Source organism: Equus przewalskii, chromosome 14, assembly GCF_037783145.1.
Source record: "Equus przewalskii isolate Varuska chromosome 14, EquPr2, whole genome shotgun sequence".
NCBI lineage: Eukaryota > Metazoa > Chordata > Mammalia > Perissodactyla > Equidae > Equus > Equus przewalskii.
Genome location: NC_091844.1, coordinates 11,715,900 through 11,742,765, shown reverse-complemented (window position 1 = coordinate 11,742,765; position 26,866 = coordinate 11,715,900). Strand labels below are relative to the sequence as shown.

The window sequence follows — 26,866 nt, the reverse complement described above, 5'->3', positions numbered from 1 at the left end:
TCTTAGCTCTAGAGCCTTAAAGCGGGCCCCGTCCTCTCCCTGGGGAAGGACGACAAGGGTGAGAGACAGGAGACAGCCAACGGGGCTTGTCACCCACTGTGTGGGGGAAGGGGGACGGGAAGGTCAATGTCTCCTTGGTCTGGTCCAGCTAGTTCTGACCCCAGGAACCACCAGCCAAGTCTTCATTTGCAGCACTTTCGTCATAAGACGAAAGGGAAAAAGGGTAGGCATTTCCCAAGAACTTCATCCTTTAGAAAATTCCCCTCTAGCTAATGCCAAGGAAGCAGGCTGTGGCCTGGGTTATTTATGCTAAAAAAGGGCAGAAAGGAGGAGGGAGAGGATCTCCCAGGAAGCCCCACGCTCTGGCCAGAACACTTTGGTTTCTCCCATCTCCGGTCACGACCAAGAATCCAGTCTTCCCCCAGGCGAGTCTTCAAACCAAGCCCTTTCCCTGCAGGCTGCCAGGCTGGGTGGGGACGGTAGATCTTGCCACTGGCAGGAGGATCCGGTGGGAGCAGGTCCAGCCAGGCTCTGGGGCAGCTGCTGTGGGGGCTGGGGAGCGGAGGAAGAACCACGGCTGACCCAGGAACAGCTGCTGAGGAGGACAGAGACTGACCCAGAGGACACGGCCCTCCCAGCCAGGCTGCTGGGGCCCAGGGGCGCACTCTGCAGGTGTCCCCAGCTCCCACTCAGGAAGCTGGCCTTGGATCCTACTGGTCCTGGGTTCCCTGCCTGGAATGTCAGGACCCCAGAGCAGCTCCTTTGGTTTCACCTCTCCTTGCCCACAGGCTCCGGGTGGTGGCTGCCCCAGGGACCTGAGTTCAGTCACCATCTGGCTGGGTTGCTCTCAGCCCCATCTAGAGTCTGGAGGTACAGCCTAGCCTGACAATTGACCCCAGGAGGAGAATTCTGCCATGGGTCCCATCACTGCCATGTGTGGGTCCTCTCAGGGGGCCTGTTCCTCTGAGACACTTAGCTACATGCACATGTGCTGGAGGTCAACTCTAGAACCAACGGAGTCCGGGAAAGACTGAAGCTGAGCTGGTCCACCTTGACATACTTCAGACTGGATGCTAGAGCTGGGCCCGATGAATCCTTTTTCTTTCTTTCTTTCCTTCTTCTTTTAATTAAACATAAATCCATAGCACCACTTCACAGTGCCCTGACCCAGCGGGACTGGCAGAGAGGGCCTGGTGAGCCCCGCTATCAGCAGATAGAGCTGAGCTTAGTGAGGTCCGCTGACAGCATGCCCATCTCCAAGAAGGCTTAGGTCTGAAGCAGACATGTGTACTCTCTTTCTTTAGCTGGACAAGCTCCCCATGCATGTGTGTGGGTGCATGCGTGTGTGTGTTTCCTAAAGGGAATGTCACACTGTGACATCCCCCTGCATTGCACAACAAGAGCCCAAGGGGAGGCAGGACAGGGAGGGAGAGGGTAGGCTGCTCCTGGGTCCCAAGCCTGAGCCCCAAGGGCATGGTCTAGGTACTCCACCACAGGCAGGGCAAGTAGCAACCAAAATCAGCAGGGATGAGTAATCCTGAGGTAGGGCTACTTGCGGGCCAAGACCAAGAGCCTCAGCCTGGTGAGAGAGCTGAAGCTTGCCTGGCTAGGTGTCCACCAGAACACACGATGAGAGGGGACGCATTTTCCTAGGTGAACCCTGCCTGGACCCGTCCTGAGTGTGGCACCTGCCATCATCTCTGGGCACTATTTCTTCCTTGCCCGCCATGAGCAAACTGCATGACCTACTTCTCTTGCCCATGCGGGCCCTGCTCCAAGGTTCCACTCCCTGAGCTTGGCTGGGGTAGGCACTAAAGCAGGAAGCAGAGGGCTGTGCCCAAAGGAAAGCTGGGTCTGGAAGTGACTCCAACCAGGACAGGTCATCAGCCATAAGTCCTAGTAAGAAGGAAATGACGAGGACCTACGACTGCTCACTAGGAAATGAGGCGTGACCCAGCACCTCTTCCTGCCCAGGGTTCCTGAAGGCACAGGGCAGAGAGACCATGGGGCAGAGCGGTCAGGGAGCAGATGCCACAGGGGGGGCCTGTCAGACTCAGCCCTGGGTTTGTGAGGCCGGACCCTCCATTCTGTAAATGAAAGTGCCTGCCTGGATGCAGGGGTGGGTGGAGCCCTAAACATGGAGCCGAGATGAGGCCAGCTAAGGGTGATGGGAGACAGGCTGGCAGCATCTGGACAGAAACAGGACTTCTGGCTCAGGTGCTGGGAACAGCCACTGCCTGGAAAGTGGCTCTCAGGGCCCCTGCTGGGTGAAGAGGTGGGACGTCTCTGCCAAGGCTGCTGGAGGACCTCGGGGCTCCAGCTTGTGTCCACCTCTTCAGATTCCTCAGAAGATGAGCCCCTCACCTACACTTCTAGCTGCCCAGAGAAAGTGAGTTCAGAGACCTGAGATCTGGAACTCACTCACAAGAGACAGAAGGATTCTCTTTTAAGCTCTAACCCGAATTTGGGATTATACCCCGAGCAGCCCTGGCCCCTGCTATTGCTACTGGGCATACGACGGGACAAGTAGGCCATAGCACAGTGGGGCCGAGGTGGGAAAGAGATGGAGTTGGGACAAAAGCAGGAAGGCTGTGGGCTTTCTGTTCCTGTGGATCTGCTGCAGGGAGGTTATCTCAGAGCATCTGACCCATTCCCATGTCTGCTGCTGGGAGGAACCAAGGGGCTGTAGGCAAACCCTTGTACAGTGCTCCCACCCAGCCCACCCTTCCTTTCTGGCTTCCTGCTGGCCCTGGGGGGTGGGGAAGATGACAGGAGGGGACTGGCTGGCTCTTCCTGCTCCTCCAGCTGGGACTAGAGACCCTGACCCTGGGGGGATGTGGACCGGAAACTCAGCTCTGCTGGTTGTCCAGAGAGGGACGAGATTCTCGGTGTATATGTTTGAGAATCTACAACTGGGTGTGCATGTGCACATCAGGACATGGGTGTCAGTGCTGGAGGAGCCACTGAAACCAGCCAGGAGCTTGGCACGGGCATCTCCAGGGGCTCAGCACAGAGCAGAGGCTTCCTCAAAAGCCATTTCCTCAAAAGCAATGGCTTCCTCCCTTCTCTTTCTTATCTTACTTGCTGAATTGTCTCCTGGCATGTTGGCATGGCTGGAGCCTGGGAGACACTGCCCTTCTTACACTTCCCACGGATATCAGAGTGTAGGGCCACTGCCATGGCTGAAGACCAGGGGTATGCCCTGGACGTCTAAGGTTTCCAGGTGCTCAGGATCCTGCCCCCTCCTTTGTCAGGGTGTCCCAGCCTTCTATCACCCAAACTCAGGCCATGTTGTTCCACAGTGGTGACTTCAGCTCTGACTCCAGGGGAAGACATATGACCTAGGCTAGCCAATCACTGTGTGCCTGGCTATGCGACTGGCTTAGGGATGAGCACATGACCCAAGCCAAGCCAATGAGACTCAACTCTAGGACTCTGGTTAGGACTCTAAAACAGCAGCTCTTCCTGGCTCCCTGGTTAGGGTTGCTAAGGAAAGGATGTAAGCCCAGAGTTTCTCAGAACCGGCAGGGAAAGACTGTGTGGGAATGCACCAAGGGGCAGAGCCGAGAGATGCAGAGAGCAACACTGAGGCTTCATGATATAGCTTGGCCCCTGGTCCAGCAGAGCCTAACAAACTGTCCCAGGGCCTTTCAGATGTGGATTTGTGTTTCCATCACTACAGAGTCCTGGCACAGAAAGGGAAGAAGGGTCAGAAAAGGTGGTGGTCTGCCTGGCAACTGCTCTTCCAGACTAAGGACAGCAAGTGAGGGACCTCACACTCTCTTCCTAGTCCCCAGCAGGGGCCTGGCAGAGCTGAGCCCAAGCCACTCAGACGCAGCTCTTTGAAGGCACTGCTCTTCCACCCACACTCAGGGCTGGGAGAAGAGGCAGAGTCGGGGGGGCTGGGTACAGGGGAGGTGGGGAAGGGTAAGGCATTTCGATGGGAGTCTGGGGGATGTGGTTGAGATGGACTCTGGACCCGGTCTTTGAAGACAACTCTGTTTAGGTGTGTGAAGCAACATGTGGACAAGCCACAAGTTGGGGTGAACAGACGGGAATCCAAAGATAGGAGAGACAGGCCAGGCATTGCCAGGAAGGAGGAACAGCAGGAGTACAGTCACGGGCCTGAGAATGGAGGGTTTCTGGGAAAGACTTCCACTGCTCAGAATCAAATGGTGTGGCTGGATTTGCAGGAGAAAAGCCACATGGACGAAGTAGGGCCAGCTGATGAGGCCGTGGACGGCAGGGTTCTAATACGATGGGACAGGCACTAGAGATCACTTTTTCCTAAGTAAGGATGGGAAGAAGACAGTCACAGAGCTGTCCAGGAGGACTTGAAGGACAAAGAGGCCCAGGTAGGGTGTTAGGTGAAAAGTAACTGAGTCCCCCGTATGGGGTAAGGACTGTACCTAGGGGAGGGACCCCTGCAGGGCCCTGAAGAGGACTGGACCTGGGGGTGGGGGTGGGCAGAGAGCAAGCACAGAAACAGCTGAGGACTCAAGCTAGTGAGCTAGCTTGGCTTGAACCAAAGCTGACTGAAGAATCCATGCTGTCCCCCCAGCTTCACTCGGTCACTTCAAGCCCTGATCAGACACCTGCAAAGAAGCCAGAATTCCTGAGACCCAAACAAAGCTGGCCTGGGCCTGGGCCTGCCTGTCCTTCAGAAGCTCACAGATACCATTCTGAAGAGGCTCAGCGGCCACTTAGGTGGATGTGACATGCGGCTGGTCACAGGTCTCCCCTTAGGGTCAGCTTCCTGTCATCTCTTTGAGGTTTATTTCAAAAGATGTCTCGTGTTCCTCATTTTGGAGGAAGTCAGGAGGAACCTACCACAGACTAGTCAAGGGAGGGACTCAGGAGCCCTGAATATCCATTTTCTGTTCCCCAAACCAGTCAGTTTCCTTGTAACATTCCTAATCTCAGCCTGACCAAGGTCATCAGCCCTGCGGGGCTTGGCTCTCCCTAAGGTGCAGGGTGAGGGGCAGGAAGGAAAGCACTTGTAGGGGAGAAGGCAGAAAGTGGAGGGGGGAGGGAGAGGTTCTTGCTCTACCTGTCCTTCTGGGGGACATAGGGCAAGGGGCCTGGGCTCAAGCCAAGCCTGAGGAAGTCCACCTCCCCTTGCTAGTGTTTAGTGCCAGCAGGAGGTGCAGAGGCAAGCACAGAGCCACCAAGGGCAGCAGCACCCTCCCTGCCTTCTCCCCACAACCTCCCAAACCACACCCCAGTCACTTAAGGCAGCTCTTGGCAGGGTCACCCAACACAGGGATAGGCCAGCTGTAGTTGCAGTAGCTGGAGCAAAAGTGGTAAAACTTGTTTGTTAACTCTAGTAACACATGGGCACACTACAAAGAGATACAGGAGATGCACACAACACACACTCACATACACACGGACACACAGATACACAAACAAGTGGCCGGCCCACGCCCTCTGCAGACAATGTGCAGAGACCCCAGGAGTGAGCTCAAAGGAGTCTGTGCAGCATGGTGGCCTTGACCTCACAGCATCACCCAAGCTCGAGCACATGCCCAGCCCCACAAAATCAACTCTTTACACACACACTTCTATAAACAAGCCACCCCAAGCCTCGTGAGCACAGAGATGGACCGTAGGCATTGTGCATGGTGAGGAAGCTGACAGGAGCCACCTGTAGTCGGCCAGGCTCCGGCTGGGTGGTGTGGCCTCTCAGAGCTGGCCCCGGGGAGACGGGGACCATTGCAGATGCACAGCCCTCACTGGCCCCAGGCCGTCCATCCCATGAGGACACTCACTGGGCTGTGAGGTGGACGTGCCCAGGGAGCCAGCTCCTAGGGCCTCAACGCAGCCCCAATTCTGGGACTCCCCACTATGTGGACCTGCATTTTCTTTCCACACAATGAGAGACAGTAAACTTCCTCAAAGTTCCCAAATTTAACCAAACTCGGGAAAAACTTCCACCTCACCATAAAGATTCTGATTCTGTATACCTTCCAAATCCTTAGGGGAAAAAACAAAACCAAAAAATCCCTTCACTATAGCATCCATGCAGCAAAGGGCCAGAGGGAAAGCAAGAAACAGCAGGAAAGTGTGGTGAGTAGAAGACAACACATGACAAGCTTTGACAAGACCGAAAGGGCAGTCACTTCCATGAAGCGAATGGGCCAGACCCTGAGACTGGGCAGAACGCAACCAGACAAGATCTGGCCAGATACGGTTTACACAAGTTACTAAAAGGAAATGGGAAGCCCAGGAAGCCCCTGGTTCTGGGTCAGAAGGCTGAGTTGGCAGCTTCGGGGAGACAGAAGCCCATTCAGTGCAGTTACGCGTCTGTCTGTCTGCACCAGGGCCCAAAGGACAGTGTCACACACGGAGGCCTGGAGTGGCGCAGGGCTCCTGCAGAACTGGGATCCGTGGGCAGAGGGAAGCACATGGAGGCCAACTCTCAGAGGATCCTCCTGCATGGAGTCATCCTCTCCTGCCTTCCACAGATACACAGGGCACCCCCGCCTCTCACGGATCTGTCTCAGACCTCCGAAAATCTGTCTGACCTACATGTTTATTCTCCTCTTGGAGAACCCCTCTCAAACCAGGCAAGCACAGGGCCACCAAGAACCACCAGGAGGCTGAGCAACCGTTTCTTTACCCACAAGCACTTTAAGCTGCTGGAGGTGTTCTAATCATCCTGGTGAGAAGTAGCACTCTTCTCCTGCACACAAGCTCTGCAGAGACTTGCTGGGACACTCCGTGACTCTGACTCTGCCAGGACAAACAGCCCGCACAGGAACCCTGCCCCGGCCTCCTCTCCAGCCTCCCACCTGTACCCGCTGGCCGGCCGGTGACCGTAGTGCTGCAGCAGGAGCGTGTGGCTTCCTTTGCTGTACCTGGTGGTTCGCTTTCCTAGGCAGGAATCTCATGAGCTCATAGTTACAAACAACGTGCTCTGATTGGGTCTCACGTAGGCAGGTGACACTTCTGAAGTCAAGGGCCTCCAGTGGGAGAATCCAGGCTATAAACTCTTGGAGCAGTAATGAAACACGGACAGTAAGAAACAAGGGGGCTGACACGCAGAGGCTGGTCAGGGGTGTGCAGACAGACAGAGGTTTCCAGAAGGGGGCAAGATGGCCAGAGTGGGGTGGAAGAAGAGAGGGAGAGAGGAATTAAAAGTGCATTCATTCATTCATTCACTCATCTAGTGCCAAAAATACCATGCTATGCTGAGAGACACCAGCTGTGCCCACAGTCTAGCTGGGGAGGCAGACAAGGAAAGGGACAACTGCAAAGGTAAGACATCAGTGAGGAGAGGGAGTCATGTCTTGGGCACCAGAAAGCAGCTCTCCCAGCCTCCTGGGAAGGCAGGACAGGGAGGGAAAGAAGGCTGGGAGCTTCCCAGGGGAGGGAGGAGACTGGACCAGGCAGAGAGGAGGTGGGGAGACCATGGGGAGCAGAGCCTGGCAGAAGTGTTGATCTGCAGGGCTGGAGGAGGGCTGTGACCCAGCAGTCGGGCAGGAAATCTCCCAGACAGGAGTGAGCAGGGCCTGGGGGATGGGGCTCGACACTGCGCCCCAAGGGCTGGGAAAGGGCCCATCCCCATTTCCTCCAGGCTTGGTCACCTCGGGCCAACTTCACTCTGGCCTTAGTTTCCCCACTGCATCTCAAGGAGAAAGAAGGCAGACTTTAAGCTCTGGGGATAAAAGGCCCAGCCACAGCCCAGACCACCACTCCCTGTAAAACAGGGTAGATGACGCCGCTGCTCTTTTTGGCTGGTGAATAGCCTGATCATCTTTGAAGATGAAACATGCTCGGGCCTAATGAGGAGTCAGTCGGCTGAGGTGGGAGTGAGGCTGGGCTGTGGGAGCCCAGCCACCTGCCCCACCTGGCCCCTTCCGGTCAGAACAGTACCTGGCCCAGGGAAACAGAACAATTCACATTTCTGTGCAGACCACCCGTGCCCACCACCAGGACCAATCCCAGGTGGGCCTGAGCTGCAGCAAAAGCACGTGAGAGCTGCCTTGGCCTCACGGGCCCCTCCCACTGCCCTGGACCAGCAAACCCAGCACTTTTGGGGCACCCTGCTGAGACACGCCGGCCCCTCCATGTTTCCAGGCCAAATGGGCCATTTCCAATATGGCAGCTGACGGGGGGGCAGGCCGAATGCTTCACAGCCTCCTTCAGATGTGCGAGAACAGTCCTCACGATAAAGTACACCCTCGGCTCACTTATTCCCCTCTCTTCCCAGGCTGTTGGGTGGACATCTGCCACCAGATGGGCTCTGAAATGCAGTGAGCAAAACGGCAGCCTCTGGCCTGGCAGCAAGGACACCTCTGCTAGATGAGGTCACAGGAGCAGCCCCCAAGGCACCTGGAAGTCACACTCATCACTTAGCCAGTCCAGATACAAGCCTTTTCTTTTCCCTCTCACCACTGCCCTTCTTCCTCTCTCTTTTTCCCTTCTCCCTCTCTCTTTTTCCCTTCTCCTAGCCCAGGCCTGGGGCCTGCCCACTTATGCCCTGCTCAGACAGAACCCCAGGGGCTGACCCCATTGCCTTTTTAGAGGCCCTGGAACACCTGGACTCCACACAGCTTCCATACAGCTTCAGCTTCTTGGGAAATAGTTGGCAAAGGAGGATGGGGCATGTAGACAGTTCACACTCTCCTGGGAGGCAGCAGCCTCGTAAATGCACTAACATTAGACACAACTGAAAGATAACCTACCCTACATGTTCCAGACAAGGAGCATACACCCGGGGATCATCATGTCTCCTTAATGGTTCATTTGTGCTCATTAAGTAATTCATTTATCTGATTTGCAGAACGATGCCCAAAGGTTGGACTTCTGGATCGTCAACACACAACCTCTGAGTGAGATTTTGGAATTACCACCTTCCTAAATTAGAAAGATGCCTATCTGCATTCTTCATCCCCGAGTCCCCAGGGATACCGGAGCTCACCAAGATTCACGCTAGCTCCCCAGGGAGCCAGGCTTGGCAATCCCAATCTGAAGGCCCTATACTGCCAGCCCTGCTTGACATTGCCCCAGGGGCCTCACTGTCCCAAGCCCCACAACCAGCAGGCCCTGGGCTACCTTACTGCAGCTGATTCCTGACAAAGCATGACTTTCAGGAAAGTTGGGTAATGTCTGTAAAGTCAATTACAAAGGATTGAGGAAAGGCTGAGGACTCAGCCTCAGTGACAACCACAGTGAACAGGAACAGGGAGGGTGGACCCTGCACATCTGGACGTTCCCTGGGCTTTTCCTTTTGTGTGTACCCTTCCCACCCCCACTCCCCCCACCAGCATTTCAGCTCCTGCATCCTCTCTAAACTGGTATGAGACTAATAGAGCATCCCACGGCTAATAAAGCCATGCCAGGCTATAAGGATACAGTGAAGCCCACAAGAAGGGCCAGGCAGACATCGGCCTACACGCCTGTGCACACGGTGCCCCGCTGTGTCTCCAAGAGGCATGGGCAAGGGCACTAATTACAGGCTGTGCAGTGGTGTCAGCACCTCCTCTCGCTGGAGGGAGGCAGTTCACTGGGCGATGTCCCCGCAGGGCCCCGTTCAGGAGGACTGACGGCAGTATAGCCCCACAGGCTGTGCAGTGGGGACAGCTTGCCTTCCTTGCTTCCTGTGGGGCCGCGCCCTGGCAGAGGCGGGCAGGCGCTGGGTGCTCACCTTGTGGTCTAGCTCTGCACTGGCCTTTGGCTGTTGCTTCTGGCAGGGTGGCGAGGTCGCAGAGCCCAGGTACTGCCTGAGGGATGATGGCCTCATGCGGCTCAGGAGCTGGCTGAGTGAGGACAGCTGGGGAGGAGAAGGGAGGCCATCACTCACGGAGGGTGGCAGCTCAGTGCTTGGGCCACTTGGGGGATTCTTGGCCTGGACACCTTGGTTGGCAACAGTGGGTCAGAGCGTGGGCTCTGGAGCCAGACCACCGGCCTCCTGGACCTGATTCACCTCTCACTTGGAGCTGGGTGACCCCTGGAGCCTGAGTGTCCTGTCTGTAAAATGGAGACAGCCACACGCCCTCTTCCCAGAAGAGGAGGGTCACACGCATATAGCACCTGACATAGGCTAAGCCCCCTCAGAGAGTGAACTAGGAAGATCTCCAGGGGCTGGAAGTCTAATCCACTTCCCTGGAGGAAGCAGACACTTGAGGTTTGGAAGAACCAAGACCAGCAGAGAGGTCTCCTCTGCCACCGCGCAAGACCCTTTCCGGCCTGGGCTGCTGCTCATGTCTGCCAGGCCACTCTCCCTGCATCCTTCTCTTTTTGTTTAACTTGTTACCGTGGGGGTCTCAACGCTCATGACAGAGAGAGGCTGTGCACTCCTCCATCACCGTGAGCGATGACTGCAGTCACCATCCCTCTGCCTGCCCCGGTTCATCACCCCCAACCACCCGCCTTTTCCTTCCAGAGAATTTTAAAGCAAATCCAAACATCGTATCATTTTACCCATAAAGGGCTTCTGACAGAAAAGGATAAGGATTTTTTCAAAACCTCAATGTACTCACAGTATCACTCTCTTGCCCAACAAAATTACCGAGAATTCCTTATAAAACCTAACACCTGTGTTCAGTTTTCTCTGTCTCCAAAATGTCCTTACACAGGTGCTTTGTTGAAATGGGGATTCCCCACAAGGTCCACACATTGCATTAGATTGATATGTCACTTAATCTGCTAGCCGCCCCACCCCCCATTTAAACTGCCCACCCTCTCTGAACAAATGGGCTGAGAACGCCCTCCCCCCAACCAGGGAACGAGGCCTCCATAAGTCCAGGTGTCTGCTGGGAGCCACTCCTTCCCGCCCAGCCCCTGCACCTGGTTTGGACAGCCTCTTCGAGGCCACATGCAACCCTGGGGAAAGGGAGGATGCAGAACGAAGAAGCAGAGCTAGGGGAGTTCACAGAGACACTGTCTCTTTAGATATAGCAGGTGCAGGGTGGCCAAAAGGCTAGGGCCTGAGCTCCCTGGCCCAGCTCCCTGCTCCAGCCCAGCCCTACCCGGCACACCTGGCTTCCTCCCCCTGACTCACCCACAGACACCTGCTCAGCACCTCAGCCGGCCGCAGGCTTAGACAGCCCACAAGAGCAGCTGGGCTGAGGGCTAGAAATCAGGCCCGGGCTCTGGCTCTCGGAAGGAGGCCAGGGCTGCTTGGCCGAGTGTCTGATCCCTTTAGAAGGGGAGAGGAGGAGTCAGGGAGAGAGAGAGAGGGAAGGTTCTGGGCGAAGAGAAGCACCATCTGGAGCTGCACCAAAGCCATAGCTGGGCCGCTTTGCTCAGGCCTTGCAAGTCAGGGGATGGTTTCCAAAACAGCTCTGCCTGCCCCAGGCTCACAGCTGTGCACGCACATGGGCCAGGCTTTGCAGCCCACGCCCCCAGAAGCAGCCCTCAGGCAGGCAGCCTCGCCTGGGTTGGGAACCTCCCTGCTACAGCAGCCCGGGGTGGGGCTGGGCAGGGGAGCAAACAACAGCTCGCTAGCTCCCATGTTTTTCCTCTCACTCCAGGAAAACAGCTTCGATCAGCTCAGCGCAGCGCAGCGCAGCAAGCTGCCGCCTTCTGATCGCTTACTCTCTTTTGTTTCCAGCTCTGGAGCCCCGGCCAGGCCCTCTCGGGCAGACAGCCCTCTCTGGGATAAGGGCTTGTTTGGGCCTCGTGGGGCCCAGCAGGGCCAGGCCTGACCAGTGCATCTCCCTGCCTTGTCCCACTGCCGGGAGCTGTCTCTGTAAACACTCAGCCCACGAGGACAGACACCTTCAGGCAAGAAGCAAATGATCACCCAGGAAGGCAGGCCTCCACTGGCCTCCTCAGTTTGCCTGGCAAGAGGAGGCAGACGAATTCCAGCGAGGCAGCTATCCACACAGCTTGTTGCTCCTGTGCTCTAATCCCAACAGTGGCTCCTACTTGCCCAGTGGAGGAGGCCAGGCTCTTAAGTATCCAGGAGGCCTCAGGTGGCCCCTGCTGCTCCCTGGAGCCTGTGTCCTGACTGGACCTTCTGACCAGACACTGCACAGCTGCCTGCTCTCCTCCTTCCAGCCCCAGCTCCCTGTCTGCCCTGCAGCGAGCGCACACCCCTGCACTTGCCCATCCTCCTACCCCACACCACCTTGGTCTCCACAGCACCCATCACCTTCTAACAGGCTATGTAATTCACTTGTTTATTATGATTATCTGTTCCCACCTACACACACTAGACTGTAAGCTCCAAGAGGGCAGTTTTGTGTACTGCAGTGTCCCCAGAGCCTCGCACAGCGCCTGGCAAGTGGCATTCGAGTAGTAAGTATTTGTTAACTGAACGACAGACTGAACAGCAGGTGAGGATGGCAGCCAGCCTTTCCTGGTAGATGCAAACCCGCATCCCCCTTAATTGTGGCAATTTGAAACCCATGTTTTCCAAACTCCACACTGGAAGATACAGCCTGACAAAAGAGGTTTCTGTGTTGCAAGAGGTGGCCTGGGATAAGAAACAAGCTGCAGACTTCCTCTCCAAACCTGTTCCACCTGTGTCTTGCCTGTCTCAGTAAAGGGCTTCTCCATCCTGTCACCTGCATAGATCTTGGGGCCTCCTTGCCTCCTCTCTCTCCCATCTGACAAGCCGCTGGCTGTACTTAGGAAATACACGTCGAATCTGACCACTTGGCACCACCCACACTGCCATCATCTCCCTCCAGGATGACTGCAGTTGCCTCCTTCCTCCCCCGCAACAGGCTCTTCTCAACACAGCAGCCAGAGTCACTTCTTAAATTTTATAAATCAGGTATTTCTCCTCTTAACAAAACCTTCCAGTGCTCTCCACTTTGTCATGAAAGTCAAAGCCCCCACCATAGCCTTGAGGTTCCGGCGATCTGAGTTCCCATTTACCTGCTGGACCTCAACTTCTGCTACTCTATCATCAGCTCTTGGTTCTAGCCACAGTGGCTTCTGTTTTTTCTCCAACCTAAGAGGACTTTGCCTGCCCCAGGGCCTTTGCACTTGTCTTTCCCTCTGCCTGGAATGCTCTTTCCCAAGAAGCCAGCCTGACTCCTTCAGGTCTGTGCTCACATGTCCCCTTCTCTGCACACCCTTATAAAACAGCATCCTCCCAACACTCCCTCTCATCTATTTTTCTCCATAGCACTTATCACTATCTGGTATGCCAAACATTTACTTCTTTCTTGGTGCCTGGGTCCGCCTCCCCTGGACCCTGAGTTTCACGAGGGAGGGACTGAGTTCTGTTCAGGGCTGTATCTTCAGTGCCCTGAGCAATGTCTGGAGCACACTGGTGCCTGAGGCCAAAACCATGCTGTTTCTGGGATATTCCCAGATTCACAGGATCAACAAACAGTAGTTTGACCCTGAGCCTCTCCCAGAACATGCAAGCCTTGGGGCTGTTGCATCCTGACCACCTACAGAAGTCCTGTCCCCCAAATTCAGTTCTCCAGCCTTGCTCCTGCTCCCGGGGCCTCGGACTGCAGCCTGAGATGGAGAACTAAACCATCCAGGTGTCAGGGACTCCTGCCCAGCGGCGCTGAGAATCCTCTGCCCAGGCACTTACCCCAGATACTCTCCTCCTACACGAGTTGATTCTCAGCCCTCCTACTTCCCTTCATAGTGAGTCAATTGATAAGGTTTACCAAGCACTCATGCATCGATGAAGGAAGAGGAAGCGATGGCCCTTGTCCCCGTACCTGCCATCCAGGACTAAAGCTCAAGGGACCAGCAGGGCACCTTCAGCATGAAGCAGCAGGTGTGGTCCAAGCTGTCACCTCAATGAGAACCAAGGAAGGGGCTGGAGAAGCAGAGATGGCACATTGCTGTGGTCAAGGGCATGGACGCTGGCATCAGGGTCCCTGGGTTTGAATCCCAGCTCCACGCTTTCCCGTTGTGTGACCCAAAAAGTTTCCTAAACACACCTGCCTCGGTTTCCCCAGCTGTAAAGGATGGATGATGGTAACGGTCATTACTGCCTGCGGCTGCTGTGAGACATAAGCTCTGAGAACAGCACTTGGGACACAGCCTGTGCTATATGGCACAGCTGCTGTCACCAATTCAGTTGGGATGTGACGGGAGGAAAGGGAGAAGTCCCAGGATGTGCAGAGGGCAGCCGGGCTTGCCTGCAAGGAGGGCCAAGAACAGGCAGCACATCGGGCCACGTCAAGGAGTTGGGAAAGGGGGCATGCGGGTATGCGGGCTGGCCGTGGGCGGCTGTGGGCCCAAGGTGGCCCTTTGAAGGCATGTTTCTGGAGGATCCGTCTGACAAGCCAGACTGGAAAGGGGAGTGCCTGCAGCCTGGGGACCTGGGAGGAGGCCGTGCAGCAGCCCCAGGCTTGCAGCGGAGAAGGGGGAAACACATCGGAGGGCCATGGGCAGGCCTGAGCTGGCCCTTCCTCCCCTCAAGCCTCCTTGAGTCTGGTGCAGCTCTGCATGGGCCGTCCTGCCCACCTCTCTGCAGCACAAGCACTGACTCATCCTTCAAGACCTGGCTTAGGACATCTTCTCTGGAAGACACTTCACAGCCCTTGGGTAGAGTCAGTCACTGTGCCCTCAGCCTGCCTTGCTCACACCCTCTCCTCTGAGGTCGTTTCCTGGTGCAGGGCCTGGGCACAGCAGGTGCTCAGCGAAGGTCTCATGAACAGATGGGCCACAGTGGACACCGGGCAGGTGGGCGACTGGCATGGTGGGAAAGCCCTGGAGCTGGGAACTACAAGGGCAGGGCTGGACCGGACAGGCTGTGAGACCCTCAGCCCTGGGAACAGCCAGGAGCTCCCAGGTCAGCTCTTCTGCTGGGGGAGGGGGAACATTCCCACCCTATGAGCCCTGTTCACTGGCGCCTCCTGGCCCAGACAACCCAGCTCTTCCTCCATTACACTTCCTCGCCACTCTTAGGCCTCCCATCATGCTCCCCTCACTCTCTCATGCATAGGCTCTGGCCAATGAAAAAAACCAAATCAACAGAAAATCCTCTTTCCAGCCACTGCCAAAGGCTCCTGGTGGGCGGCTACCCTCACCCACCACCTGCTGCTGGTCCTGCCTTTCCTGATCTTCCTCTCGCTTCCACTCTGCTGACAGTGCTCTGTTCTTGAGGGGCTCAGTGACCTCCCCCTGGCCAATGCCAATGCCTCTCGATTAGGCTGCCCCCCAAAGCCCTCTGGGACCACTTGGTCTTGTCCCTCTGGCTGCAACTCTGCCTGCCCCTGCCCCTAACCGCTGGGCACCTCCCATGACACTGTTTGGTCCCTCCGTTCTCCTTCACAGAGATGCTCTGTCATCAGGCTTCGCCTCTATGAAGTGACCCCTGTGCAGGCCAGTCCCTCACCCGCCCCTCCCAAGGTCTCTGCCTGGGGAACGTTCCCCTTGCACACCCTAGTAACTCAACCTCAAATCACTTGTTCACTCTACAAGTGTGCACTGAGTTCCTGTGTGAGCCAGGCAATATGCTAGGTGCTGAGGGGCAGCAGCGAGCAGAAACCATTTGGTCCCTGCACTCAGTGAACTGCTGGTGTGTATGCGAACGCAGACTCTGAACAAACATGAAATATCAGGAGGTGAACCCCATGAATAATTTAAAACAGGGTGATGGTGCCAGGGCACTTTGGGTTGGGTGGTCAGGAAAGGCCTCCTGGAGGAGGTGACATTTCAGCTGGAATTGGAATGACAAGAAGCTCCAGCCATGCTAAGTGCTGGGGGAAAGCATGTAAGGTAAAGGGGGCAGGCAGGGTAAAAGCCAGGCTGGGACCACTCTGACAAGCCAACCCAAGTGCCACCTTTCTTAGCTCCCGCCCTGCAAACACAGCATCTTGGACCCAGCCATATTGTCCACCCTGCCCTGGGATGTGCCAGAACATTCTCTGAGCACTCTGGGCAAGGGGCCCGCAGACCTGCCTTGTACACCTGCAGTGACTAGAGACGCACGGCCTTTTGCCGACTGCCTCTCCTCTCGCGTGTTGCTGAGCTAGAAGTTCAGCGGAACCCAGCAACTCTTCTGGGGCTCCAGGGAATTCTGGGGGTTGGGAGCCTTCCTCAGCTCCCTGCCCTTGGTCCTCGGGTTGCCTGCACCCTGCTGCCCCAGGGCCCCTGTGGTGAGGTTCTCTGAGCTGCGGGGAGGTTCGAGTCAGAACTTTTTGGGAAGAAGAGGAGTGAGGAAAGAAGACAAAACTCTACCTCCCTCGCTGCCCAAGAATGGGCACTGGGACAGAAGAGACACTGGGAGTGAGCAGTTTTAATTTAGCAGTATTTGTTTTCAGTTTTATTGTTTTCCCACCTATAAAAAGCAACATAACCAGGGGCTGGGGGAGGAGGGAATGGGGAGTTAAGTGTTTAACGCGTATAGAGTCTCTGGGATGACAGGGAAAAAAAAAGTTGATAGGAAAAAAAAAGTTAATTCTACGTTATGTATATTTTACCGTAATTTTTTTTAAAAAGTAATATACGCTCCCAGCTTACTGCTCTATCCTCAGTGCCCAGCACACACAGTAGGCCTACAAAAAGAAACTGTCGAATGCAAGGAAATGAGTGGAAAATTCAAGCTCCACGTGGCTCTCCCGGCTGGCGGTTCCTCGCCTCTGGGAAAAGCACAGGGAGCGAGCAGGCGCGGGAGAGCCACCCGCTCACCCACAGCCTTCCCAGGCCCAAAGGACAGACACCCAGATGAGGTGAGCACTCACCTGGGCCTTCTCTTGCCAGAGAGGGAGCGTCTCTTGCTGGCCCAGCATCCGGGCGATGACCACAAGGCTGAGCTGGCTTCGCAGCTGCCTGTGAGAGAAGGAGAGAGAGGCTGAGGGGGTGCAACAGTCTGACGGGGTGGGCTGGAAGTCCATGCAGGGGGCGGGACACGCCGAGAGGTGAACATGGGAAGGCCACTCTCTCTTTGAAGTACTTTGGCTTTCTCCTTTGGTCTATAGAATTTATGGTTGATTTTACGAGTAATAAAACAGGTATGATGAGAAAGTTTTAAAAAAAAGCAGAAAAACTCCTTAAGGTCACTGCTGATTTCAGTGCGTCTTTTCTCTGCCTTTACTCTTGTCTGTTATGTGGAGATGGGGAACGTTCACCCGCTTCTGCACAGACCTTTGCCTTCTCTTTCCCTTGCAGTGTTAAAATCTTCCAGCCCTCATAGGGTGGTAGAAGGTGGAGGACCTGGCCCGGTGAGACCAAATTTTGTAGTGTTTTTTTTCACCCAGCATCCAGTGACTTTCCTTTGGAGAACCCCTCCCCAACCCAGCCCAAACCCGGGCTCCCAGGCCTGGCCCATCAGAGTTCCTGTGACAGAGCCACTGAGAGGTGGCCTTGGGGTCTTGGCTGGAACTACCAGCAGAGGGTCTATCAGCCTTTCCAGCAGGGCCACTAATCTGGCAGGAGGTGATCCTACAGCTGCAGGTGGCCATCCTGTGTCCTATGAGAGAGCCTGGAGGGTGAAGCAGAGACGGAGGATGGAGACAGAGCCCCGACAACACCCAGAGCCCTCCGTGCCTGAAGCCTCCAGCACCTGGACCATTCGGTCAGTGGGTTGATCAGTCAGTCATTGAGCTGGGCTTCTGAGTCCAGCACCACACAGTCCTGATTCACTCAGGATGGAGGTGGTACCTCCTCTCTTTAAGAGGAAAGAACTTTGATGGAGATTTCAGACGCAAACGTTTAGGGCTCTGGTTTTCATGGGTCCTTGAGGGCTGGAATGAGTAAAAAGAGAAGAGAGGTGGAGACCAGAGGATGGGGCAGGGGCGCAGTAGCCAGGAGAGGCTGGGGAGGGGCAGTGGGAAGAGGAGTTGAAGGCCCCTCCTGTACCTGCGCTCCCCTGCCACAGCCCATCTCCACCAAGAGGGACACATCTTCCGCGTGCCTCCACACACCGGGTGCCCCCCACGGGCAGCAGATGTCAGCCCTGGGCATGGACTTTAACGTGGCCACAGTCCCTCATTCCTGCAGAAAGCTACCACCAGGGGAAGCCAAGGAGAGGTCCTGAGGCTGGAGGACACTGAAGAACATGAAGGAAGACATTTGGGCTCAAACAGGCTGCCTAGAGGAGAGAGGCCCTCAGATGTACACTGCTGAAGGGGCCTCACAGGCACTGTCACCCACATCCCTGGATGACACCACAAGGAACTGCAGGATGGGATGTCTGGAACAGCAAGTGTGGCAGCACGCAGGAAGTACTCTGAGGAAGTACTCTGAGGAGGCCAGACTCAGCCTGGCTGCTCCCCGCTGGTGCGAGGGCTCCACTGCAACTTCCCCAGGGCCTGCTGTGGCCCAGGCCTCGGCCTAGGGGAGGCTCCCGGGTGATGGGGAACTCAGGGGGGAATGGCTTCCCCAAAGTGCCCATGGGGCTGGGCAGGCTGGTATCTGAACCAGGGGCCTTGTTTATCTTCTTTGATAGCACGTACTCTAGAAAGTCAAAGGAATCAAGAAAGCACGAAGCTCTTGATTAAAAAAAGAAAAAAAGAAGCAGCAGGCAGTGCCACCGCACACCAGAAGGGCGAACATGAAAGAGGGGAAATGCCCAGTGCTGGTGAGGGTACAGGGCAATGGGGACGCGCACACCCAGCTGGTGGGAATACACATTGCGACATCAACTTCGGGAAACTGTTTGGCAAGATCTACTAAAGATGTACAGCTGCTTACCCCACAACCCAGCAGTCCTGCTTCTGGGCGCATATGGGCAGAAGTACAGTACTGAGACACCGTTAGAATGGACAAACACACCAGGCTTTCTCCATGGCACTCGCTCCTATGCGTAATGACTGTGAATGGGCCACCACTACACCCAACAGCATGGATGATCTTCACAGCGTTGCGTGAAAGAAGCCAGATACAAAAGAATCTGTGTTGATTTCACTTATATAAAGTACAAAAATGGGCAAATACAAGCTAGTGGAAGTCAGGAGACTGGTGAAGCTGGCGGGGGCGGGAGGGGGGGTTGGCGCAGGTTCTGCTCATGTTTCGTGTCTTAATCTGGGTGCTGGTTTCACATGTGTTCCACTTGTGGAAATCCACTAATCACACTTACAGTCTGTATTCTGTTGCATCTGTATGTTGCAGTTCAATAAAAGTATTACTTAAAGAAGAAATTCAGCTGGAGGAGGAGATAGGATTACCAGATCTAGCCAATAAAAATACAGGATGCCCAGTTAAATTTGAATTTCTTATAGATAAACAAAGAATAACTTCTTTAGCATAAGATGCTCCCAACCAATGTTTGTGTTTTATCTGGCAACCTTGGAAGGGACCAGCTATCCCATCCATTCCTGACGGGAATGACCTCACATTAACCAGTGTGGGGGCCTCCCTGACCCTGTCTCCCTCTAGCCTTGACCCCTTCCTGCAGAGCACCTCTGTACCTGACCTTCCAAGTCCCGAGGAGAGGCACCCCATCTGGACCGCACCATGGGACCTAAAACAGAGCCCCTCATCCTGGTGTCCCCGACACTAGACCCCTGTGGGTGCAGCCAGACCCCCGCCTCTCACCCAGAGCCCCACCCTCCAGTTTCTCCCTGGTCCCTGGCCACACCACACACCCGCATGGCCTCCACCTCACTGTCAGCCAGGACCTGCTCTCCAGCTGTTCCCCGAGAGCCCCAGCAGCAGCTGGGCCGGGAACACAGTGGGAGGTAAATGGCCCCTCTGTGCTGCTGCTCCGAAGTGAACTTGCAGCCAGAGTCAGAAGTCCTGCATCTGGGCTTCATTAATCCAAAACCCAGGCCTGCGCGGGAGCTCCTTTACCGCAGTGGGTGGGGAGGGGCCGAGTTGGGGGTAGGGGTGCTCGCAGGCCGGCGAAGAGAGCTGGGGGTGGTTCCAGAAAGGAAGAGGCGGGCCAGGGTGGGTCAGGACAGGGCTGTTGTCCAGAAACGAAGAAAAGCACCAGGAAAAGCAGTGAGGGAGTGAATGGATGAAAAGAAACCCACATCTGAGGGTGGCGCACTCCACTCGCTGTCCCCGCCTGCCCACCACCTTTCATCCTCCCTGCCTTTTAAACACAGTCCTCTGTGCGCTCAGTTTCCAGTGCGACTCCGGGAGAGGAGACAGGACCACTTTTTTATTTTAGACTGAGAACTTACTCTACAGAAAAGAAAAAGCAAAGACTCACCCCAAACACCAACGAAACTGTGCAGGGGGCAGGCAAAAGGGCCTGGGGGCCCAGCTGAGGTTGGCCATTAGCTCTTCCCCTGTCAGAAACTGCTGACCCCACCCAAGGAAGCCTCCCTGGAACTCAAGCCAGGCGGACAAAGGAGGATGCAGAAGCCACTGGAGCCATCCCAGCCACTGTCATATAAGGCAACAGGCTCCAGCCCCCTGTGCTCACACCAGCCCAGGCCTCTGCTTTGGCCCTGCCCCCTCCACCCCCACAGGGCCCTGCAAGACCAGGACACTGGATTAGCACTCAGAGGTGCCTAAGGAGCCGGGAAATTTGGAAATGACTTTTCCAAACCCACAGTGGAGCCGGGAAGCAGAATGTAGGTGCTCTGCTTCCTAGCCTCCAGTCTCCCTCCAGCTCCTGCAAGGGGTGGCTGGGTACCCTGCAGGAGCTCCAAGGAAGGCAGAGGCACTGGCCAGTGCGGGCCACTAGGATGTCAGACAACCACACGGTCAACACAGCCCCCTCTGGTGCTCCTGGTGTTCACTCCTTTGGAGGGGAATCAGGTCCTGCTAAGGCTGAACTACCCTAAAAGGCCATCGGGCATCTGGCCAAAGGCGTGAGCTGCCTTTTCCATGTCTCTAGGGCAGCTCAGGAAGCAACAACAGTGGCCTGTTCCGCCAGTGGAAATGCTGCCCAACACCCTGCCTCGGGGCGTCTGCCCAGCTTGCCTCTCATGGGCTGCCTCTCACACCACCTGTGCCTCAGTCCGTCACTGGGAGTCTTCTACCTTGGACATGATCATGTGCCTCCCAGATAGGAAGAACCAGGGCCTGAGCTGAGGGGCTAGGGTAACCTCCTCGGGGTCTGCCTGGTCATCCACACTTTGGGGCACTCATGAATATGGGCATACACAGGGCGGAGAAGAAGAGACAGCAGGAGATGGACGGCCACAGATCCATACAGTGGACCACCACACGGCAATGCAAAGGATCCATCTACAACCACTCACTTTAACATGGATGGATCCCAGGAACGAAATGCTGATGCTACGCCAAGGAAGCCAGACACAAGAGAGAATGTTCTGCATGGTCCCATTTGTACAGTCACTTGCCGCATAACCATGTTTTGGTCAACAACAGATCGCATATACAACAGTAGTCCTTTAAGATTATAACAGAGCTGAAGAATTCCTATTGCCTAGTGATGTCATAGCTGTTATAAAGTTGTAGTGCAAAGCATTGCTCACGTGTGTGGTGATGCTGGTGTAAGCAAACCTTCAGATCCTTCAGGAGGTGTTCCAGAAGAGGCACTGTTATCAGAGGAGATGACGGCTCCATGTGTGTTACTGCCCCTGGAGACCTTCCAGTGGGAGAAGATGTGGAGGCAGAAGACAGCGATGTTGATGATCCTGCTCCTGTGTAGGCCTAGGCTAATGTGTGTATTTCTGTCTAAGTTTTTAACAAAAAAGCTTAAAAAGTAAACAAAAATTAAAAATTTTAAAAATAGGAAAAGCTGAGAATAAGGATATAAAGAACATATTTTTGTACAGCTGTACAATGTGTTTGTGTTTTGAGCTAAGTGTTATTACAAAAGAGTCAAAAAGTTTAAAAACATGAAAAAGTTTATAAAGTAAAAAAGTTACAGTAAGCTAAGGTTAATTCATTATGAAGAAAGAAAAGCTTTTTAAAATAAATTTAGCGTGGCCTAAGTGTACGGTGTTGTCGAGTCTCCAGGAGTGTGCAGTAGGGTCCCCGGCCTCACACTCACTCACCACTCGCCCACTGACTCACCGCGAGCAACTTCCAGTCCTGCAGGCTCCATTCGTGGTAAGCGCCCTAGACACGTGTACCATTTCTTATCTTTTACACTGTATTTTTACTGTACCTTTTCTATGTTTAGACACACAAACACTTAGCGTTGTGTTACAAGTGCCTACAGTATTCAGTACAGAGACGTGCTGTGCAGGTTTGTCGTCGAGGAGCAATAGGCTGAACCAAGTAACCAGGTGTAGTAAGCTAGACCATCTAAGTTTGTGTAAGGACACTCTATGATGTTCATACAACAATGAAATCGCCTAACGATGCACTTCTCAGGACGTATCCCTGTCATTAAGGGATGCATGACTGTATACATGGTCAAAAACAGGCAAAACTAATCTATGGGATGGAAGTTGAGGAAGTGGTTTTCCTTGCAGAGGGAATGCCTAGGAGGGGCCTGAGGGAGCTTCTGGGGAGCAGGTGACATTTTTCCCATGATGTAGTGGTGGTTACACAGAACGGTCCCCTTTGCAAAGTGAACTGAGTGTCTACCTCTGATGTGTCCCTTCCTGCATGCATATGACAACTAAATAAAAAGATTACTACTATAAACAAATGGGACTACATCAGACTAAAAACCTTCTGCAAGGCAAAGGAAACCATGAGCAAAATGAAAAGACAACCCACCAACTGGGAGACAATATTGGCAAATCACATATCCAACAAGGGGTTAATTTGCAAAATATATAAAGAACTCATAAAACTCAACAACAAAAAAACAAACAACCCGATCGAAAAACAGGCAGAGCAGGGTAGGCCCAGTGGTGCAGTGTTAAGTTTGTGTGCTCTGCTTCAGCAGCTGGGGCTTCACAAGCTTGGATCCTAGGCGCGGACCTATGTACCGCCCATCAAGTCATGCTGTGGTGGCTTGTACGTGTCCCACAAACAAAATACAGGAAGATTGCCACAGATGTTACCTCAGTGACAATCTTCCTCAAGCAAAAAGATGATGATTGGCAACAGATGTTAGTTCAGGGCCAATCTTCCTCACCAAAAAAACTCGCCCCCAAACAAAAAAAAAAGCAAAAAAATGGGCAGAGGATGTAAACAGACAATTTTCCAACAGGCACATGAAAGCATGTTCAATGTCACTAACTATTAGGGAAACGCAAATCAAAACTACAATGAGATATTACCTCACACTCATCAGAATGGGTATAATTAACAAGATGAGAAATAATAAGTGTTGGAGAGGATGTGGAAAAAAGGAAACCCTCATACACTGCTGGTAGGAACACAAACTGGTGCAGTCACTATGGAAAACAGTATGGAAATTTCTCAAAAAATTAAAAATAGAGATACCATACGATCCAGCTATCTCACTACTGGGTATTTATCCAAAGAACCTGAAATCAACAGTCCAGAGAGATCTATGCACCCCCATGTTCACTGCAGCATTATTCACAATAGCCAAGACGTGGAAGCAACCCAAGTGCTCATCAACTGATAAATGAATAAAGAAGATGTGATATATATATATATATATATATATATATATATATATATATATACACACACAATGGAATACTACTCAGCCATAAAAAAAGACAAAATACCCTTAAGGGTATGATGTTAAGTGAAATAAGCTAGACATAGAAAGACACACACTTCATGATTTCATTCATATGGAGAAGATAAACAAATACATGGCCAATGAGAACATATGAGTGGTTACCAGAGAGGAAAGGGGTAGGGAGAGGGCAAAAGGGGTAAAGGGGCACATATGTATGGTGACGGATAAAAACTAGACTGTTGGTGGTGAGTGTGATGCAGTCTATACAGAACCTGATATATAATAATGTACATCTTAAATTGCACAAAGTTATAAACCAATATGACCTCAGTAAAAAAAAAAAAGTTTACTACAATTTAGTAAATAAATAAAGTTCATATGGGCAATCACAACCCAACGTCCACCCTCCTTATCTCCTTCCCTCCCTCTCTTTTTGGTATTATGATAAAATCCATAGAACCTTAGGCTTAGAAAACACCTCAAAGGTCACCTAGTCTAAGGTCTGCGTATTCATCCATTTAATTACGCCCTCCACATACTTGAAGGAAGTTGCTCTATTTCCCACAGCTACCCCTCCTCCAGGCGCAAGAATCTTACCTTTCTATCTTTCACAATCTTTTTGCCATTCTGGGTTGGGGGGGTGTCAATATTCCCGACAAGTGAAGTGCTCAGAGCTGAGGCTGATGCTCCTTTTCGTGGCAGCCCCGCGATACTGCACAGTTAACAGATTGAGCCAAGTCTTTTTCACACATCTTGCTGTCAAATCCCATCTCCCAGATCCTGTTCTGAATTGTGCAGCTGGCTCTCTCTTTTCCACTCAGCCCATCATTATGGTCTGTTGAAATCTTCTGGGATCTTCAATTTGCTGTCAGTTGTATTCATGTCGTGTGTGAATCTCGTCATTGTTCCATTAATGGCCTTGTCCAAGACACTAGGCCTGCCCTGGCCAACTGTTAGTGAAGACAGAACTCTGGGTGGCCACAGGGACCTGCCCTCCAGGTGGGCTCTGATGGCCAGCAGTACCTTCTGATGAAGAGCTCATCTAATTCTACGTCACTCAGCCCACTACCAAAGGCCCTCCAGAAACCCAGACAGTCCTCTCCAGAGTACCATTCAGGTTGGCCTCTCAAAAGTAAACGAGGTTGGTCTGGGACGATTTGTTCTTAGGAATCCTGGAAAGCAGTGGTTGCTTTCCTATGTATGTGCGCACAAACCATCCCCTGGGGAATTTTGTTCAGGGCAGATCAAGCCTGCAGTGCTGAGTGAAGACGCCCCCTTCTCAATCCTCCCTCTCATCTTGCAGAAGCTTTCCCACCTCCAGATGTCTCCCTGAATTCAGGACATCCCGTTTTCACATCTCCCAGGACTGATGGGGGGCATCCTTCCACTGGAGGGGACTTAAACTCGTTCTGCACAGCTAGATGCTGTCATACAGTCTCCTCCACTACCTTAGACTTCACTTCCCTTTGATCGATATTTGAGTCCCGATGAAAGATTATGCTCCTTAACAAAGAAGACAGAAGCAAAATAGGAATTATGTAGCGTTGTTCTCTCTTCATCAGTGTTAACATTTCACTGTCAGCCCAAAACAGCACTCCTGGTCTCAAAAATAACTACACAGAAGCTCATTCCATGGGTCCTACTTTTTCCAACAACACTGTCACTGGTCCATGCTATCCATTGGTCGTCTTGTTTTTGTACCCTTCTTTCCGTCTTCCATATCTTTCAAAGTCTGAGATCCTGCATGGGCCCTGGGTGCAGCCTCTGCAGCCTTTAGCTCCTCCCCGTGTTTTTCCTCACTGGGTTCCTTTGCAATCTGTATTCAAAGTTTTACTGCTGGATCTCCTAGCCCACCTGAGCCATCTTTCCTTTTGGAATCTGCTACTAAAGACTCATCTTTATGCTTTCTGAAATCCGCCCTCCAGAAGCAACCACTCCACAAGCATGCTCCCTGAGCCCCTCCTCTGTGCCAGGCTCCAAGGACCCAGAGAGCAGAGTCACAGCTCCTGTCCTCTAGATGCTCATAGCCCCAGGGGTCAGCAAAGGGCACCAACCATCAGGGCCCTGTATCAGGTTTCTCACCTTGCTCTGAGCCTGGTCTTGAGGGTGAGGAAAGGTTAACCAGGCAGAGAGAGGAGGAGGACAGGGGAAGAGGCTTCTTGGGAAGAGGGAAGAGATCTGAAAAGCTCAGAGACAAATGCTCATCATGAGTTTGGGTGGCTGCAAAGTTTTAGGATGTGGCTGGAACAAGGGATCCTGCAGGGAATTTGGGGCTGTGGAGGGGAGAAGGTAGGATCAGGAAAGGAGGCACAAAGTTCCTTGTACACCAGGCTGGGCTGTTTGAACTTCATTCTGAGGATGGAAGCCTGAGGATTTTAAGCAAAGGAGTGATGTGGCCAGATGTGTGTCTGGAGGAAGGTCACACTTCTGGACAGTGTAGGGATGGGTCAGACGGGAGAGCACCTAGAAGGAGACAGCTTGGATTCCCGGGCAGAAATCTAGGGGCACTAGAGTTAAAGCCAGAACTGTGGCAGTGACAGTGAGGGTGACAAAGAGATGACTATTGTGGGAGATGGGGAAGCTTTAAGAGACAGAAGGTGCCCCAGACTCCCAGGCTTCAAACAGTGGGCAGGTCCTGATGCCATCGTGGGGCTATGAAAGACAGGAGGCGGGGGTCCTCCTCAAAAGGTGGTGACTTGTCTTGCACATGCTGAATTTGAGATACTTGCCCACACACATCTCATGCTTAGCAGCAAAGTCTGGCCAAGGGTATTGAGTTGGGAGCCCCTAGCATGTTGTTGGAGTTGAAGCCACGGATGTGGATGAGATGGGGCCTCAGGGCAAATTCCCCAAGAGGTGGACTCTGAAACAGAGATGAAGTCAGGGAATTTATGGGGGGGGGGGGGGAGGGAGAAGGGTACTCTTGGGATCACCTCCTGTAGGGGAATGAAGGAAGGAGGTTTGGGCCAAGGGGAAAGCCAGGCGGTGATGTTAGTCGCAGTGATGTAGTCACAGCAAAGCCCTCAGCTGACCCCGCAGAGAGTCCGGAGCTGGCACAGTCCTTCAGGGACATGCCAGACTGAGGCAATGGGGCAGGGCTGCTCCCAAGCAGGGGGCCAACGTCGGGTAAGGTCACTGTCTTCAGCAGAGGCAAGTTCTAGGGTGGCCGGCAGGGCAACACCCTCAGTAGCTGGGGAGGTGGCACCTGAGTCCTGAAGTGGGGCCACAGCACCCTGCCCAGAGAGCTTCCTGAGACTGAGACCAGTGACCAGAGAAGAGGGACTGGGACAGAATCCTGAGAAAAACCAAGGCTTAAAGAAGAGTGGAGGAAGGGCAATCAATGATGGCGACTGAGAAGGAAGGGCAGGAGCAGGGAAGGGGGAGGAAATCAGAACGGTATTGTGCAGCCAAGGAAGAAAATGATAAGCTTGTTTATGAGGAAAGGTCATTAGGTCACTGGTGACAGAGCAGCTTAGATGGAGTGGTTGGTGCCAGATGAAGTGCGTCTCCTCTACT

At 53.6% G+C, this 26,866-nt stretch overlaps 1 protein-coding gene across 5 annotated transcripts in view; it reads right to left on the bottom strand.

Annotated features, from left to right (window-relative positions):
- Window positions 1–26,866, bottom strand: part of FAM178B (family with sequence similarity 178 member B) — a 101,038-nt gene that overhangs the window by 6,587 nt on the left and 67,585 nt on the right. For 2 of the 5 annotated variants that reach the window (XM_008536032.2, XM_008536031.2), the window contains exons 13-14: window positions 16,617–16,704; window positions 9,653–9,778 (exon numbers count right to left, since the gene is read on the bottom strand). In XM_008536032.2, coding sequence (XP_008534254.1) covers window positions 9,653–9,778; window positions 16,617–16,704 — 214 coding nt within the window. Of the gene's footprint in view, window positions 1–9,652; window positions 9,779–11,008; window positions 11,148–16,616; window positions 16,705–20,029; window positions 20,537–26,866 lie in introns of those variants that run through there. The other 3 variants (XM_008536033.2, XM_070573542.1, XM_070573541.1) reach the window with 3 other exon arrangements.